The sequence below is a fragment of the Trichosurus vulpecula genome, chromosome 3 (assembly GCF_011100635.1).
Source record: "Trichosurus vulpecula isolate mTriVul1 chromosome 3, mTriVul1.pri, whole genome shotgun sequence".
NCBI lineage: Eukaryota > Metazoa > Chordata > Mammalia > Diprotodontia > Phalangeridae > Trichosurus > Trichosurus vulpecula.
In genome coordinates, this window is record NC_050575.1 from 389539818 (window position 1) to 389557937 (window position 18120).

Consider the following 18120-nt stretch of genomic DNA (forward strand, 5'->3'; position numbering starts at 1 on the left):
TAAACATATTTCCACATTAGTCATGTTGTGAAAGAAGAATCAGAACAAAAGGGAAAAACCAGGAAAAAGAAAAAAACAAACAAAAAAGTGAAAATAGTCTGCTTTGATCTGCGTTCAGACTCTATAGTTCTTTCTGGATGTAGACAGCACTTTCCATCACGAGTCTTTTGGAGTTGTCTTAGATCCTTGCATCACTAAGCTAAATCTCTCAAAGTTGGTCATCGCACAGTGTTGCTGTTACTGTGTACAATGTTCTCCTGGTTCTGCTCCCCTCACTCAGCATCAGTTCATATAAGTCTTTCCAGGTTTTTCTGAAGTCCACCTGCTCATCATTTCTTATAGCACAATAGTATTCCATTACATTCATGTACCACAACTTGTTCAGCCATTACCCAATGGATGGGCATCCCCTCAATTTCCAATTCTTTGCCACAACAAATATAGCTGCTATGAATATTTTTGTACATGTGGGTCCTTTTCCCTTTTTTATAATCTCTTTGGGATACAGACCTAGTAGCGGTATTGCTGGATCAAAGGACGTAACCAGTTTGGTTGCCCTTTGGGCATAGTTCCAAATTGCTCTCCAGAATGGTGGGATCAGTTCACAATTCCACCAACGATGCATTAGTGTTCCAATTTTCCCACCTCTTCTCCAACCTTTGTCATTTTCTGTTTTTGTCATATTAGCCACTGTGATAGGTGTGAGGTGGTAGTGTTTTATATTTTTACAAGATGCACTATAGGAAGAAATGATGAGCAAGATGGTTTCAGAAAAACCTGGGAAGACTTACATGAACTGATGCAAAGTGAAGTGAGCAGAACCAGGAGAATGTTATATAAAGTAACAGCAATATTGTAGGATGAAGAATTGTAAATGACTTAACTATTGTCAGCAATGCACTGATCCAAGACAATTCCAAAGGATTCACGATGAAAAATGCTATCCATTTCTAGAGAAAGAACTGATGGAGTCTGAATGCAGATTGAAGCAGACTTTTTTTAAAAACTTTATTATTCTTGATTTTTTTTTTTGGTCTGTGATTTCTTTTGCAACTTGGCTAACATGGAAATATGTTTTGTATGACTGCACATGTATAACATATATCAAATTGCTTGCCTTCTTAAAAAGGGGGAAGAGGAGGAAGGGCGGAGATAATTTGGATCTCAAAATTTTAAAAAACAAATGTTAAACTGGTCCTGGAGTCAGGAGGACCTGAGTTCAAATGCAGCCTCAAACACTTGACACACTTACTAGCTGTGTGGCCTTGGGCAAGTCACTTAACTCCAATTTCCCTGCCTTCCCCCCTCAAAAAAAAAAACAAATGTTAAAAATTGTTTTTACATATAATTGGAAAAAATCTACATTTGTTAAATTTATTTATTATTAGTTTTCAACATTCACTTCCATAAGATTTTGACTTTTAAATTTTCTCCCCCTTCCTCCCCTCCCCCTTCCCCACGATGGCATGCAACCTGATATAAGCTGTACATATACATTCATATTAAACATATTTTCACATTAGTTGTGTTGAAGACCTAAGTCTTTTAAAGGTGTTGTCATGCAACGTTGTTGGTACTGTGTACAATGGTCTTCTAGGTCTGCTCACTTCATTCAGCATCATTTTGTGTAAGTCTTCCCAGCTTTTTCAAATATAATTTTTTAAAAAGATAGGCCCATAGATTTAAAACTTAGGGGCCACTGGACCCACCCTCCTCATTTTATGGGTTAGGAAACTGAGGCACAGAGAGTCCAAGTGACTTGTCTATGGTAATACAGTTGTCTCAGTCAGGATTCAAACTCAGGTCCCTCCACCATTCCATTTCATTTCGGCTCCAGCACATGTTGACTACTATATTCAAGGCCCTCTGCTCAGTGCTGGGGATGCAGGCGTAGATATGATACGGAACCTGACCTCAAGGCATTTACAGTCTAGTGGTGCAGGTGGGGAATGATAATAAGGAGGGGAATGTGGCAAGCAGAGAAAAGGTAAAGTGAGGGCTTGTTTGGGGCTTCAGGGACAAGATTCAGGGAAGGCTTCATGGAGGGGGTGGTTACCAAGGTAAGCCTTGAAGGGAAGCATTTCAATTCAGGCTCAGGGGACAGGTGGGAGAGGCAGAATAAGTAAAAGCATGGGGACAGGTGTATTCCCCTTTCCTGTAAGGCAGGCAAGAGCCGGATGTTTATTCTCATTTGAGGAATCTGAGGCCCTGTGGGCTGAAGTCAATTGGCCAAGGTCATTCAGCTAGTTAATGACAGAGCTGTTGCTGAAACACGGGTTTCCTGACTGCCGCTGCAGCATCCTAATCATCACACCATACAGCCTCCTCAAGAGCCCAAGGCTGAGAACTTGGGAAATATCAAATGCCTTTGCTAACTCACACAAGACTCATTCCTGCCCTTCTCTGGGGGAAAAATGTCCCTAAACAACAAGATCTATAAAGTGCCTTCCTAGGCTTTCAATGCTTCTCCAAAAAAAAAAAATTCTTTAAAGAGAAAATCTACTACTTAAACTAGATTGCCACCTTTGTCTCCTACCCTCCCTCCCCAACTCCCCACTCTCAGCCTGCCCCAAGGGGCCTGAGCTCCTAAGGAGGAGTTTTCTGGAACTTCTTGGTTGGGCTGAAGTTGTGGGAGCCAGCGATGTTGGAGAAGAGGTGCAGGGGAGCTGACTTCCCCTCATCTCCCCGGGGCCTGGCCTTCAGCCAATGACCTCCAACCTCCCGCATGATGTGTGCAGTATGTCAGAGCCTTCCTGGTATGTTCCAGCCTGCTCCAGGAAACCCCAGCCCAGCTAATGAGAAAAACAGAGGCCTGGAGTCTTGGCAAGGAGAGCATCTCCTACCCACCCACCCCAGGCTAAGAGAGTGCAAGGAGAAGGCTAAGGGGACCTGAGTGTCTTGTATAAAGTAAGAGTTTAATAAATGTTAAACAGAGAGGAACGGTTGGAAGGTCAGAGCCTATGGGGCTGAGAGAAAGCTGGGAAGGAAATCTGGCAGACTAGGGAAATAGAGGCTCGGAGAGGTCATTCAGCAGCCACTGGAGTCATGTCCAATTTGGTCTTAGAACAAGCCCTGAGGGTCCCGGCCTGGTAAGCAGCAAGCATTTAGGAAAGAAAAAAAGTGTTCTGGGCCACTGGAGCATCTCTAGGGAATCAGGCTGGGTCTGGACTGGAAGGCACCAGAAGAGGAGACCAGCATGGCAAATGGCCTTGGGAACATCATGCTTGAGGATGGGGCAGGGAGCAGGGTTGGCCTGCAAGAAGAGATGCTCTGAGAGGTGCCTTCCTAACAGTTAGAGCCATCCCTAAGTGCTTCCAGTGGATTTCCACCCCTCACTCAGCTCAGACTGGAAGGTCATTGGTTCCCTCCCACTGAGGCTTCCAAAAAAGATGCAACCTTAGAGGTATTCAAACCCAACCCCCTCAATTTAGAAATGGAGAAACCAAGGTCCCAGAAGTTAAAGGATTTTTTCAAGGTCATGCAGCTAGTAAATGCCAGAGGTCTTCTTGACTCTAAGCCTAACCCTCTAACCATTGGATAGCACTGCCTCTTAAATGGATGACCACTTGGTGGGGCTGTTGTCCTGAGAATTCTTGTTCAGCTATGGACTGGATGACCCTAAAGGTTGATGTTAAGATTCGATAAACCTGTTAAACTCAGCTTCACTCTAGGATGGGGCCCAATTCTTAGCATGAGGGGGGGACACTTCCCCTTTGTGTAATCCCCACTGGGGCTGAACCCCAAACTGAAGTAGAGGAAGTGTACCTTCTACTTTGAGGGGTTCTCGTAGGAACAATATCTTCCACTATCCTCACTGCTAAGAACAAAACCCTAGGCAGTGAGAAGAGAGGGGCGCCCTCATGGTGGGAGACAGGCCCTGATCCCATAGGATTCTGGCTTCCCAGTGACGTGGCAGGGAGCCAGAAGGCAGATTCTCTCCTTCCATTCTCTGCCACTAAATCTCCCTGGGATCTGGCCCAAGACTTCACCTCTGAACCTATTTCCTCATCTTTTAAGCGAGGACAAACAAACCTCCAGCCATCAGCAGGCCTGTTGGGAAGAGCATGTGTCATAATGAATGTCTAAGGTTCTGTCCTCAACCTCTAACCCCCAGACATCCTTTCAAGCCAAGCAGCCCCAGACCAGCTCCTCCGAGAAGCCTCCTCTGATTCTCCCCCATTCCCATCCCCATCCCACCCCTGGAACAATTTCATCCCCCTCTGACCTCATATAGGGTCATAGGATTTCGAGCTGGAGAGGACCCTGGCCCAACCTCCTTTGTTTTAAGAGAAGTGAGGTCTCACGGGTCATAGAAGTCCATTTTACAGACAAGGAAACTGAGGCCAGAGAGGTCCGGTGACTTGCCCAAGGTAGTATCAGAGGCTAGATTTGAACTCGGGTTTTCTGACTACAAATCCAGAACTCTTGGCCTGTGCCCTTCTCGTGCAGTATTTCATATTAGAATTTATTCATGCATGCCATGCCTCTCCCCAAACTACAGAGAGCACAGGGCCAGGAGGGGCTGGATAGCACAATGGATAGAGCGGCTGACTTGGAGTCACAATGACCTGGGTTCACATCCTTTGACCTCTGGGCCTCAGTTTACTCACCTGTAAAATGAGGATGATAACAGCATCTAACCCTATAGTATTGTTGAGAGGGTTGAAGGAGGTAATGACAGGACACACTTTGGGAACCTTAGAGTGCCATGTAGATGCTAGCTACCAGTATTATTGAATCTCCACACCGCCTCCCTGTGTGGCCTGGGTCCAGCCCCATATGCTGAGTTTAATTAAACAGTACTGCCCACAGCGCTACCCAGAGGGGCTATTGGTAGCTATATCCCGGCTGGTGGCAGACGGGGGCTTCAAGGCTGCACGAGGCTGTAAGATTCAGAGCAGGATGGAACCTGAGATTGTCTGGCCTGCCCCTGTCCCTTTCCAGATGGGGAAACTGAGACCCCTCAAAAGCAACTAGCCCAAGGTCAAAGGGATCCGAACCCTGGTCCTCCCATTCTTTCCGATTCTGTTGTCCTCAGATAATGGGGAGCTAGTGGGCAAGGGGGATGCTGGGAGATCTCAGTGGAATGTATTTCGTAAAATTTAAAGGACTGCATACTTTTCTCATCATTCCTGGGGGGCCTGAGGTTTCCACTGGCTCCAGAGCTTTGGACACAGACAGTTCTTTCTAACCTGCTGAAAGGGGTGGGTGTTGAGCTGGCCAATCCTAGTGCAGGGCAGGACTTGGGGGAGGGAACACCCTCTGGGGCTATGATTCCTATAGATTTCAGAGTTGGCTGGGTCTAAGTCAGGGGGACAGAATGTTCTCACCTTTTCATCCCTCTCCTTCCTCTTCCCCTCTAAACGGGGGCTGCCTGGAGCAGGGGAGGAGGAAATGGGAGCCCCTTAAACCCTGGAACTCTGTGGCCCCCAGGGCTTCAGCAGCACGGCCCAGCCGGACAGCCTTCCTATAATGGAAGATCTGTTCCTTGGTGTGTTTGTTGCCTGTCACACTGGTAACCAGGAGGAGGTGAAGGAGGAGACCTGCTCCGTGGCCCTCTGAGTCATGTTTATGAGGCATGCAGAGGGGGATGGAGGGGTGTGTGTGAGTGTGAGTGTGTGAGAGTGTGTGTGTGTGTGTGTGTGAGTGTGTGTGTGTGTGTGTGTGTGTGTGTGTTGGAGTGGGTAGCCAGAACACTAGGAAAGAGACAGAAAGCCTGCCCCTTAGGTGGGGAGAGGGCTTGGGGGGGGCAGCCGCAGCCCACCCTCTGTTCTCTATTTTAGCTGGACCAGATGGCCCCTGGGATCCTCCTGTGCCCAGACTAAGGTTTCTGGGATCACTCAGAGGGGTGGGGTGGGCAAAAAGTGGGTGGTGCTGGCAAGCCGGCATAAAGGGAAAAAAAGCACAGGGTTATGAGGCAAGCTTCCAGGCTCTGGCTTGGGACAGAAAGAGAGCTGGGATTATTTACAATCTCTTCTCCCAACCCCAGCCCCTATGCCCCTGCTCACCTAGGAAGGGGAACATGAGAGGGCCATGAAGACTCACACACCATCATGAGCAGAAAGAGACTTGCCTGGGGTTACACCGCTGGTAAGCGTTGGAGTCTGGATTCAAACCCAAGTCTTCCCGACTAAGCCTAGTGTCTCGCTTCTCTCTGTCATAGCCCATGTCACAGTCCCACTGCCCCTCTTTTTACAGATGAGTCCCACTGAGTTGAAGTGAATTGGTCAGGGTCACACAGCTACAAGAGGCTGAAGCAGCGTCCAAACCAAGGCCTTCCTGACCCCAAGTTCAGTATTATAGACACTACAACAAGTTGCCCATAATGTAGCACCCTCCCCACCCAGGCCCCAATGAACAGATAAGGAAACTGAGGTAAACCTCAGCGCTCAGAGCAGTTAACTTGCTGAAAGTCCCACAGAAGAGGCAGAGACAGGACAGAAACACATGTCTACTGACTCCCAGCCAGAATTCTTTCCAACAATAACATTTGTAATAATAACAGTGGCCATAATCATAATTATATCTACGGCTTGTAGGATGCTTATTTTGTGAGGGCTTGTTTCACAACAAGTTTGTGAAATAAGCAAATGCAAATGGGGAAACTGAGGATAGTGACTCTGAAAGGCAGCCAGCTTCGGGGGTAGCCTGGGTGGGATTGGGCCATGGGGAAAGCCAGTCTTGCCAGTTTGGGCAAGATCTTCTGTCACTTTGATCAAAGAGGGTGAGGAAGGTCAGGGGGAGTAGGAGAATGAGGAACACCTAGCAGGTGCTGGATCGGGGGAGGGAGAAGGGTTTGGGGGGTCAGTGTGTGGCCCTTCTGCTGTTAATTGTTATTTCTATAGGAGATGCCGTCCTGACTCAACCGGCTGCCCTGGCATGTGTCACGACTCTGAGTGACTCAGAGTTGGAGGGAAAGGGATGGGCAGGAGGGGCAGAACCCAGAGCTAGGAGCTAGGGTACAAGCTTAGGAGATAACCCAAGAAATAGGACCATGATGAAGGAGACAGGTAATGTGTCTGCTGACTCCAGAGTATGCATACCTAAGCCTTCAATGGCTCTCTACTCTTAGCTGATATAGCCCAGTCAGAATCCTCTCTCAACAGGGCCTAAGTTGCTGATGCCCAGTCTCCTCCTGGGTGAGAGGCAGCTGCTGATTTCAAGCCCAGGGAGGGTACCAGAGCCAGCTGGCTGGCCACCGTGGGCCTGTTTGGGGCCAATGGACCTCCATCATGAAGGAGCTGGCTCTTGGCACTGGGGAAAGAGGCCATGCCCAGGGCCACGGGGATGAGTCATGGCAGTGGCTGGGTTTTCCTTCATGTGGTTTTCAGGGAAGGCTGTTTTTTGGGTGGGGCATGGGAGGAAGGTGGAGACCAGGCAGGGATACTGTCATGAGCTGGACCGTGAGACGGTCCATCCCACCCCAAGCATAGAAGAGGATCAAGGGAACAGTGAAGAGATGAGGACTATTAGGTGATCAGGGAAAAGATGTTTGCATTAGGGAAGGGGGAGGTTTAGGGATATGTTATAGGCATTGGGTCCTGACTACAACTACCCAGTCCCAGGAATGAGGGCTAAGGGAATCCCAGGCCATCTCTGGGGCAGCTGGGGGGCCAAAAATGCCAAATCATGAAATGGCAAAGGACTCTCCCTTCCTTCACATTCTCCTGACCCCCAAAGTCTGTTGGCTTTCTCAGCACTGGAGATGGGTTTGCGAACCATACCCACTCTCTGATTTGGGCCCCTGCCTAATTAATGGCACACATGGATGTAAGGGATAACAGCTGAGCCCCAGTAATCAGGCCCCCCAGGAAAGAAGATCAAGGTTGAGTCCTGGGAGTTCTCACTGTGGTAAGTGCTGCCTTTCCCACCTTTCAGACTCCCAGGCTTCCAAACTTTCCAGTGGTTCTAGAATCTTGGGCTCATGAGAACTCTAGAATGCCTAATACCTGTAATATAAGCCAGCATCTGGGTTCCTAGACCCATACCCTGCAAGGATCTAGAACCTTCCTTCGCCATATCCCTAGAACCCAATCCAATACCATTTCATCTGCCCAAGAGAACCTGAATGCTGGATAAATCTAAATCTATTCAAGCTCTGGAAACTTCAACCCATGCTTACCCAAGCCAGTACCCAAGAGGTCTAGCTAGCCCTCAGAGTTCTCAAACCTAACTAAGAGCTAGAGCATTCTACACCCCACTCTTCACAGTCCAGAGAATCTCCATGCCTTCCCCATAAGCATTCTAGAATCAAACCAGGAGCTCCAACGCACCTGCTCCTGTGGTTCTGGGACCATTGAGCGCTGGGCTCGGCGGGTCTTCTTCACAAGGCGGTTATAGAGGCCCAAGCAGACAGAGGAGACCACAAGGATGCCCAGGTCTGGGGCCACCAAACGAAGGGTGTTGGGGATGTCATCCAGGTTTAGCCTGTAAGGGTTTGAAGTATGTCAAGCTGGGGAACACGCAGTGTCCCAGGCAGTTCTCAGATGGGGGTTCACGTCAGGACCAGGATAGGGCTCTCCCCGCTGGGCAATGAGGAAGGAAGGAGATGAGCTAAAGAACCATACAGCAGCCACAGCATCAATGCCCCACTATGGTCTAAGCTGCTATCCAGCCCCTCCAGAGGCCGACAGATGTCAGTGTGGATTGGAATGAAAGCTTCCCTGAGAGAAGTCAAGGAAGGTTTCCTGGAGGTGGTGGCCATTTGAACTAAGACTTCAAAGATGAGAAGAGTTATGAGTGGGAGACATCTTGCCATAAGGCATCCGTGGGGAGAGATATCCCTGTAAGAACAGGATGGGTACAGAGGACTCTCTTACCTGGTGACCCCCACATGATAGGCCAGAATCTCCCAGGAACTGCCTACAAGGGAAGAGAGGCTGAGGTTACTTGGATGGGTTCTTTCCTTACCCCTAGCAGGGACACCAACCATTCCGATTACCCTTTCCTTCACCCCCAGCTTTCTGGCTGGTGACTATCATGGCACCTGATAAGGGAGAGGCCATGGGCTCCCAGACCACTCTGAAGGTCCCAAGGAGTCCAACCATTGGCAGAAGTGACAGCAGTCAGACTCAACACAGGGTGCCTCCCAGTTTACAGATAAAGCTCAGTGAGCTGATGAGATTTTCCCAAGGTCATACACTTTTTAATCTCCTTCCTTCTTTAAGTGAGTCCTTTGACTCAGTGACTGGTTCTGTTCCCAAGGGTCCCGCTTAGCAGAACCAGGATTGGAATCTCAATTATCAGCCACAAACCCAGCAGTCTTTTCCCAATAGATCATGGTGCTTAATCCCTCCCTTGCTATTCCCAGAAGGACTAGGGCAGGGGAATCCAAGGTGCTGAGGACAGGGGATACCATGTAGCACAGTGAGCTGGTGTTTAGGGACCTTGCATTCACATTCTGGCTCTCCTGCTCACTCACTATGGAACTTCTCTAGGCTTCCATCTCCTTGTCTGTATAATTGGAGTACCATTCACCCATTTATTGTGAGAATCCAATAAGAGATAACAGCTGGGAAAACACTTTGAAAAGTTAGAGGTTCAGTGAGTATGATGTAACACTCTTAAATCAATCTACGCCAAGCCATCATTCCTAGGAACATGTGGAATTGGGGTGTTTCAAGAAGAGCTCTAAGTCAGAATGTTGGGTGTCAGAGAGCAGGAGATGAGGGCCATGCAGCAGCCAGGTCTAGGAAGGGCTACAAAACAGGGATAGGGAAGCTTCACAGAAGGTAAGGGGGGGGTAATTTCTGGGTCTAGATGGGCAAGCTTGACTCTGTGAGGGCAAGAGCCACAGCTATCTTATCCAGCCTCAGTCTCTTTCTCTGTAAAAACTGTATGGGGAGAAGACTGAGCTAAATGATCTCTACAGTCCTTCCCAATCCTGTCAATCTATGTTCTAAGGTCCCTCCCACTTCTGACATCCCATGTTCTAATGTCTCTCCCAGACCTGACATTCTGTATTCTATGGTCCCTCTCACCTTTGACATGCCATGTTCTAATGTCTCTCCCAGACCTGACATTCTGTATTCTATGGCCCCTCCTACCTCTGACATCCCATGTTCTAATGTCTCTCCCAGACCTGACATTCTGTATTCTATGGCCCCTCCCACCTCTGACATCCCATGTTCTAATGTCTCTCCCAGACCTGACGTTCTGTGTTCTATGGTCCCTCCCACCTCTGATATCTCATGCTCTAATCTAATGTCTCTCCCACACCTGGCATTTTGTGCTCTAAGGTGCCTCCCGGCTCTGAAATCTCATGTTCTAAGGTCCCTCCAGCCCTGACATTTTATGTTCTATGTTCTAATATTTCTTTGCTCCCTAAATTTTATCTTCTGAGGTCCCTCTTAGCCCTCACATTCCGGGTCCTAAAGTCCCTTCCAGCCCTGACATTCTGAGTTCTTAGGTCTCTCTCCTTGCCCTGACATTATATACAGTCAGAAGGCCCTCTCTGCTCTCACATTCTGTGAGACTGTACAGTAGCCAGCTGGGTCCCCAGGGGCTGAATCCACGCCTCTGAGATGGGGCGGATGCCAGAATAGGGCAGCTGGAAAGGTCAGAGGTTATAACAGGGCTCCACTTGGGCTTGGAGGATTATTTCTCCTGCTCCCTCCCAAGCCCTCTAGTCCTGCATGAGCAGATCCCTTCTAGGGTCCTCTCACGACACAGGAATGGGGAGGCCACCTGGGATGGGCAGATCTGGGTTATTATTGGGGGTATTCAAATGCTAGGCACATATAGAGCAGCCATAAATTGCTGCCTGGCTTTCCATGAAGGGTCCATATTAGGTTGGAGCCTATACAGGGATGGGGTGGGGAGGGAAGGCCAGGGCCCCCCAGTGAGATTCCAGGAGCAGCTGGGATCCTTCTTTGCCTCTCCAAGTCTCCTAAGGGCAGGGGGTGGGGGGAGGAGTTGGGCAGGCAAAGCAGGATAAGTGCTGGGCCTAGCGAAAGGGGACAGAGAGCTGGGGAGAGGAGGAAGCAGGAGGGAGGAGGGAGAGCTGAAGCCAGGGCTTGGGACTCCATAGACTCAAAATACCTCTCCTTGGAGACTACCCCCAAGCAGCCTCTGAGAAGACAGTGGTGACTACCTCAGTGGGCCAGGAGTGGAGGGTAGGGGGGGTAGGTCTCAAGGTCATCTCTGTCCAGGAAGTACAGGATGGGTTTGGAGGTCACTGTGCCTGATCCTTCTTTCCTGCCTTTTTTCCCCCATCCCCCTTCCACCCCAACCTTGTCCAGGAAAATTCCACAGGTGCACCAGAGCAGATCCTAGCTCCTGCACAACCGGCTCCCAAAGCAGAGCCCAAGCATCAGCTACGGCCCAAGGAGTGTCCTGTCCTTGCTTGTAGAATAAGGGGTGAGGCCTGGGCCCCTGTCAACTGGGACTGAGGCCTCACTGTGTCCCTGAAGCATCTTGACATTTCCCACCTCCCCAGTCCCAGGGACCCACCTTTGGCTCTACCAAGCCATGGCCTAACTCCAGCCAAGATGCCAGTAAGGGGCAGTCTAAGGACTTCCCTCAGTTGCCAGATTTGGGAGGGGGAATTCTCCCCTGGTCTTCCCCTCAGCTCCCCTCCTCCTCCCCCTCCCAGGATCTGGGCTACTCACAATTGGTTCCCAGCCGCTCGTCCAGGCCAGGCACCGTATGCAGGCATATCTGAAAGGCAATGTGAGCGAGAAGGAAGAGGATGCTGATGCACAGGAGGGCTCGAAGGAGGTGACCTGTGGAACCTGGAAGACAGGTGGGAGAGGGGGAGGAAAGAAAGACACTGTGATATTGATCCCGGCCTGTACATGGACATCAAAGGCTGGGTTTGGTTCTCTGCAGCCCTAAGGCACAAACGCAGGCCAGGGTAAGCTATAACCAGACAAGCTTTTGCATAAAAAATTTTCTGACTCCAAATCCAAATCCATTCTGGGGGTTTTAGAAGACTATACCAGAAGAACACGGACAAGGTAGGACTTTGCCCAAAGGGAGATCTCCAAGAAGCCACAGCCGTGGCATCTGAGAAGCAGTCAAAGGAGCCGGGATGTTTAACGGGGAGAAAAGATTTGGGGAAGGGGGGCAAGGAAAGGAGCGGGACATGATTTCTGTCCTTTAAGTATTTAAAAGATTATCACATGGAAAAAAAAGATTCAATCTGTTCTTCTTGGCCCCAAAAGACAAGACTAGGAGTGACTGGTGGAAGTTTCAGAGGGAGATTTTGGCTGACTCTGAGGACCACGATCATGGACCGCCAAAAGTAAATGGGCTTCTTGGCTAGGGAGTGAGTTCTCCCCTCACTTGAGGGCTTCAAGTAGAGGCTGAGGAAAGTAGCAGCATGGTGGAGAGGCCAGGATACTGCAGGGAGGAAGGCCTGAGGCCAAGTCATGCCTCAGACACTTACTAGCTGAGTGACCCTGGGCAAATTGCTTAACCTCTCTGGGCCTCAGTTTCCTCATCTGTAAGCAAAGGGGACTGGACCTGATGGCCTCTAATAACCCTTCCAGCTACAAATCTATGATCCAGGGAAGTGTGACACACCAGGGGAGCAGAGAACACACACAATGCTTGTTGATATATACGTTTTCCCTCCTGATTAGACCATAAGTGCCTTGAGGGCAGGGTATAGATAACATCCCTCCTTGTATCCCATGTGCTTTGAGCTGCACCTTGCACATAGTAGAAGCTTAATTAAGTGCTTGCTGAATAAATTCATGAGTCCTGAGTCTGTCCTTCGTTCACTGGCTACGTGACCTTGGTCACCTTGGGCGACCTCTGGGTCTCAGCTGCCTCAGTGCAGAGTAAGTGGGCTGCTCACATTTTTATAGCATACTGACTTACATACAACAGCCCTTTGAGGTGGGCAAGACAAAGATTACTATCACCATTTTACTGGTGAGGAATTTGAGGGTTGGGTTTTTTGGAGGGGGTCAATTGGGGTTAAGTGACTTGCCCAGGGTCATACAGCTGGTAAGTATCTGAGCTCAGATTTGAACTCAGGTCCTCCTGACTCCAGGGCCAGTGTTCTGAGATCCACTGTGCCACCTAGCTGGCCCAGAAATTAAATTTCAGAGAGGCAGAGGTGACCTTGTTCAAGGTAAATTTCAGAGTAAGAAACTCCAATCCCAATTTTCTGCCTCACAGGTGCAGGATGCTCTATGCTGTCTCCACTGCCCATCAGGGTCTGTGTGGCCATGTGAGTCAGAGGTTCACAGGATCAGAGACTTGTACCTGGAAGGGTTCTCAGAGTCTAATCCCTTTCACTTATGCATGAGGAAACTGAGGCAGAGGCTATGACTTGAGCAGGGTTACACAGCTAGTGTATGAGGAATGACTTGAATTCCGGATTTGCCCAGGGCCACACAGTCATCTTCCCTGAGAAGTATCAGCCAGGAGGAGTGGCTAGTTTAAGCTGTTACCTCTTCAGACCAGCAGAGGGAGCTGTAGCACATATAGAAAACTCAGTCTGAGTCCGCCTCTAAGAATCTGTTAAGTGGGGGAGTCTGGAAGGACTTTATGAATGCCCTGGACCCCTCCCTCCCTCTTTGTGTCCCTCCAGTAATCTTGAACACCCTTCAACCTCTCCCCCATCGCCACCTCCCAGCTTTGACGTTCCACAGAAGGGCGAACACTGGGCCAGGTACCATGATGGATGGAGTCCTAGACTTGGTATCAGACTAGAGTTCAAATCCTTCCTCAGACTAACCCTGGGTAAGTCCCCTCCCCACCTCAGGTCACTTCAACCCTCAACCTCTTCAGGAAAAGGAGAAGATTGGACTCTGTGGACTCAAAGGCCCCTTCTAGCTCTCAGTTTGTGATCAAAGACACATACACACACATAGACCAATGTGTGCTCACCCCTTAGAAGGATCAAAGACCCACAGAATGTCCTTAAGTGTCATCTAGCCTCACTCTCTCTTTTTACAGAGGTGGAAACTGAGGTCCAGGAAGGGAAGCATCTTGCCTAAGGTTTCACTGTAAGCAGCAGAACCCAGACTAAAACCCAAATTGTTTGATTCTTAATCTGTTCTTTCAAAGGGTTTAAGTACATTTTCGGATGTTAGACCCATATAGGGTTATTGGGAAAACTGGGGACTGTTTTGGATAAGTCCCTGACCTCTGAGGCTAGCAACTGGAAAAACAACCAAGCTAAGCATCCTCACGGATGCTTGAAAGGCAGCAGGGTCTGATGGGAAAAGCCCTGGATTTGGAGTCAGAAAATCAGGATTTTCAGATCCTGGCCCTGCCTTTTCCTTCCCTTCCATGGCCCCTGCTTCCTTGTCTACAAAGTGAAGAGGTTGAACTCCATGACCTCTGAGGTCTCTCCCAGCTCTAACTCTGTGATTCTCTTTTTGCTATTTCCTTCTCCAGCTCATTTGACAGATGAGGAAACTGAGGCAAACAGGGTTAAGTGACTTGCCCAGGGTCACACAGACACAGTAAGTGTCTGAGACCAGATTTAAACCCAGGAAGATGACTTCGGGCCTGACACTCTATCCACTGTGCTGCCTAGCTTCTCTACATCCAGCCTAAAGCTGTCTCTCTCTAGCTTTCATCCATGAGTTCTAGGTCTGCCCCCTTGAGACCAGACAGAACTGAGCTCTAACTCTATGATTCTCAGCTCTATGATTCTCTTTTCTGGTGCACTCACTCAGGAGGAGAGCAAGATAACTCTCCACAGGTCTAACTCATCCTTTTAGAAAAACCTTCATTTGACCCTGCCACACCCTCAAATAATGATTCTGCAGTTTCCTCCTTTTCACTGCCAAACTCCTAGAAAGAGCTGTCTACACCTACTCCCTCTACTTTCTCCTTTCTCAACCCACCCATCTGACTTCAGACCCCTCAGCTCTCCTGAAACATTTTCTCAAAGGCTACCAATGACTCAGAGAACAGATCAAGACAAATATATTTCTTGGTCATGGCCAGTGGGAGAATTGGTTTTGCTTGATTGTGCATATTTGTTACTTGGGTTTTGTTTTTTCTATTTCCTTTTTAATTGTGTGGCTTTTTTTAATTGGGAGAAAGAAAAAATAGATTTTTGTTTATTATAAAAATTAGTCGAATTTTTTTAAAGTGTCATGAGAAAAACAAACAAAAAAGTTACCAATGAAACTTGGGAGGACACTAGATCTGTGCTTAGCGCTGACGAACACTTTTATCAGTGACTTGCAGAAAGGCAGAAATAGTACACATATTCAATTTGCAGATGACACAAAATCAGGGAGAAGGGCTAACACCAGTTAAATGATATTCAGAACCAAAAAGGTCTGATAGAATAGAATTCTAGGACAAATGTAATAAGATGAAATCTAATGGGATAAATGTAAAGTCTTACACTTGGGCTCAAAAAGCTGATTTCCTAAGAAAGTGAGGGTTTGCCAGACAGCAACTTGTATGAAAAAGCTGGGGAGTAGGGTGTGGATTTAGAGGACTGAATACTCAAAAAATAGTCATGACAGCCCCTAAGACTAAGGTACTGAGGGACATTGTTGATCAAGACTATAGAGGAAACAATTCTGTTGTACATTGTCCTGGTCAAACCATGTCTAGTTGCACATTTTAGGAAAGCCATTGATAAGTTGGAGTGTCTGGTTGAGGGTAACCAGGATGGTAAAAAGCCTTGAAGCTTTGCCATTTGACAGTGCTTTGAAGGAAGTAGTGATGTTTAGACTGAAGAAGAGAGCAGGGTGGTGGGATGGGAGACCATGACATGATAGCTACCTGTTGGTAGTTGTAAGACTATCGCATGAAGAAGAGAGGTAGTTTGTTCTGTCTGGTCCCAAAGGGGTAGACCTAGAACTCATGGATGAAAGCTAGAGAGAGGCAGATTTAGGCTTGAAGTAAAGAAGCTAGGCAGCGCAGTGGATAGAGTGTCTGGCCTAAAGTCATCTTCTGGGGTTCAAATCTGGTCTTAGACACTTACTATGTCTGTGTGACCCTGGGCAAGTCACTTAACCTTGTTTGCTTCAGTTCCCTCATCTGTCAGATGAGCTAGAGAAGGAAATGGCAAAACACTCTGGTACCTTTGCCAAGAAAACCCCAAATGGGATCACAGAGAATCAGACGTGACTGAAAAACAAAGAAAAATAAGCCTAACAATTAGCACTGTACAAAAGTGGGACAGACTGCTGTTGGTGCGCTCCCCTCTTCAAACAAAAGCAGGACCAAAACTTGTTTGGCATGTTTTAGAGAGGGTTCTTACTCAGGCATGAGTTTGACTATAGGATTCTTCCAATCCTGAGACTCCAGTGTCTTTTCTGAGTCCTCAGCCTCTGACTTATCTTTTGATGCTGTTAACTACCTCTTCCTCTTGGATAGACTTATTGAAGGAGCTGATGAATGACTAACTTAACTTTTCCTTTCTTAGTCTCCATGACATTGTTCCTACCTCTCTGACCACTCCTTTTCAGTCTCCTTTGCTGGAACATGATATATCTCCTACCTCCTAAACATGGGTGTCCCCTCACCCCAAATTTTGTTCTGAGTCTTCTTTTTTCCCTTTGAAAATCTCTCCTCTTAGTGATCTCATGAATCAATTAACTTAACCACCTTCTCTATGCAGATGACTTCCCAACTCTATAACCCTCATTTCTCTCTTGAACCCCAATTTTAGGTCACTGATTGCCTGCTAGACATCTCCTCTTGGATATTCCATTGGAATGCCCGAAACTGAACTCATCGTCTTTCTTTTTTAGCATTTTATTTTTATTTAACTTTTTTTCTCAATTACATGTAAACAAAAATTAACATTCTTTTAAAAATTTTTGAGTTCTAAATTCTCTCCCTTCCTCAAGAAGGCAAGCAATTTGATACAGATTATACATGTGCAGTCACGCAAAACATTTCCATATTAGCCATGTTGCAAAAGAAAATGCAGACCAAAAAACCCCACCAAGGATAATAAAGAAAGTTAAAAAAAAGTATGCTTTGATGTGCATTGAGATGTCATCAGTTCTTTCTGTGGAAATGGACAGCATTTTTCATCATGAGTCCTTTGGAATTGTCTTGGATCATTGTATCACTGGGAATAGCTAAGTCATTCACAGTTGATCATCGTACGATGTTACTGTTAACTGTGTACAATGTTCTCCTGGTTCTGCTCACTTCACTGTGTATCAGTTCATGTAACTCCTCATGACCTTTCAAACTCAGCCCTCCTCCAAATTTCTTTTTCTCTGGTGAGGGTACCATACCTTCTAAGTCATCTTAGACTCTTCATTCTTCCTCTTCCCCTGCCCCACCCAATCAGCAGTGCAATTCTGTGCCATTCTTCTGCCATGGCACCTCTCACATCCATCCCTCTTTCTCTCTCTACTCACACAGCCACCACTCTAGCTCAAGTCCTCACCACCTCTCACCTGGACCCTAATCGTTCCTATTCGGTCTCCATTCTTTCCATCTCTCACCTCTTCAATCATTAGATTCCTTAAGCACAGGCCCAAACATGTCACCTCCCAATTCAAAAAAGTGGTTTCTCATCACTTCTAGGACAGAATACATGCTTCTCCGGCTGGCTTTTAATATCCTCCATCACCTGGCTCCAACTTAGCTTTACAGCCTCATCACATCTCATTCCTCTTCACAACCTTACTTTTCAGTCATGCAGGACAACTAGCTGGTCCCCAAACTCAACATTTCATCTTCTGCCCCTGCACATCTCCTCCAGCTGTACCCCATGCCCCCCCTCCTCACCTGACTCCTCCAAGAAAGGCCCAGTTCAGGTGCTCCATCTTTGACAAAGCCTTCCCTGACCCCTGGGTTTTGAATTTCTCTCTTTCCCTAAATTAACCTGTATTTACTTATATCCCCTCAAGAGAACATAAGCTCTTTCAGAGAAGGGGCTGTCTTTTTTGGTTTTGTTTGTTTTACATCTGTATACCCAGGGCTTAGCATGGTATCTTGCATACAGTGGCTGTTTAATAAATTGAATTCAGTCGTGATAGCCTGTCCCCTTAAAGTGAGGAAGAGACTACTGCCCTGCCCCTCGTAGGCCCTGCCCTCTCAAAGCTCCATTCAAAGTGTGCCAGCCTGGAAGCCCAGAGGCCCAGGAAAAGCACTCAGGAGACCAGGGGAAGCTTGGCACACTCAGTGCAAAGCCTCTGGACAAGGCCCTCTGTCTGCTCCTCTCTGTTC

General features: G+C 47.8%; 1 protein-coding gene across 1 annotated transcript in view; it reads right to left on the reverse strand.

The window, feature by feature from the left end:
- Positions 1-18120, reverse strand: part of PIEZO1 (piezo type mechanosensitive ion channel component 1) — a 175989-nt gene that overhangs the window by 62939 nt on the left and 94930 nt on the right. Inside the window, exons 3-5 of the mRNA XM_036750066.1 lie at positions 11610-11732; positions 8820-8862; positions 8274-8427 (exon numbers count right to left, since the gene is read on the reverse strand). Of these exons, the coding sequence (XP_036605961.1) occupies positions 8274-8427; positions 8820-8862; positions 11610-11732 (320 nt within the window). The remainder of the gene's footprint in view (positions 1-8273; positions 8428-8819; positions 8863-11609; positions 11733-18120) is intronic.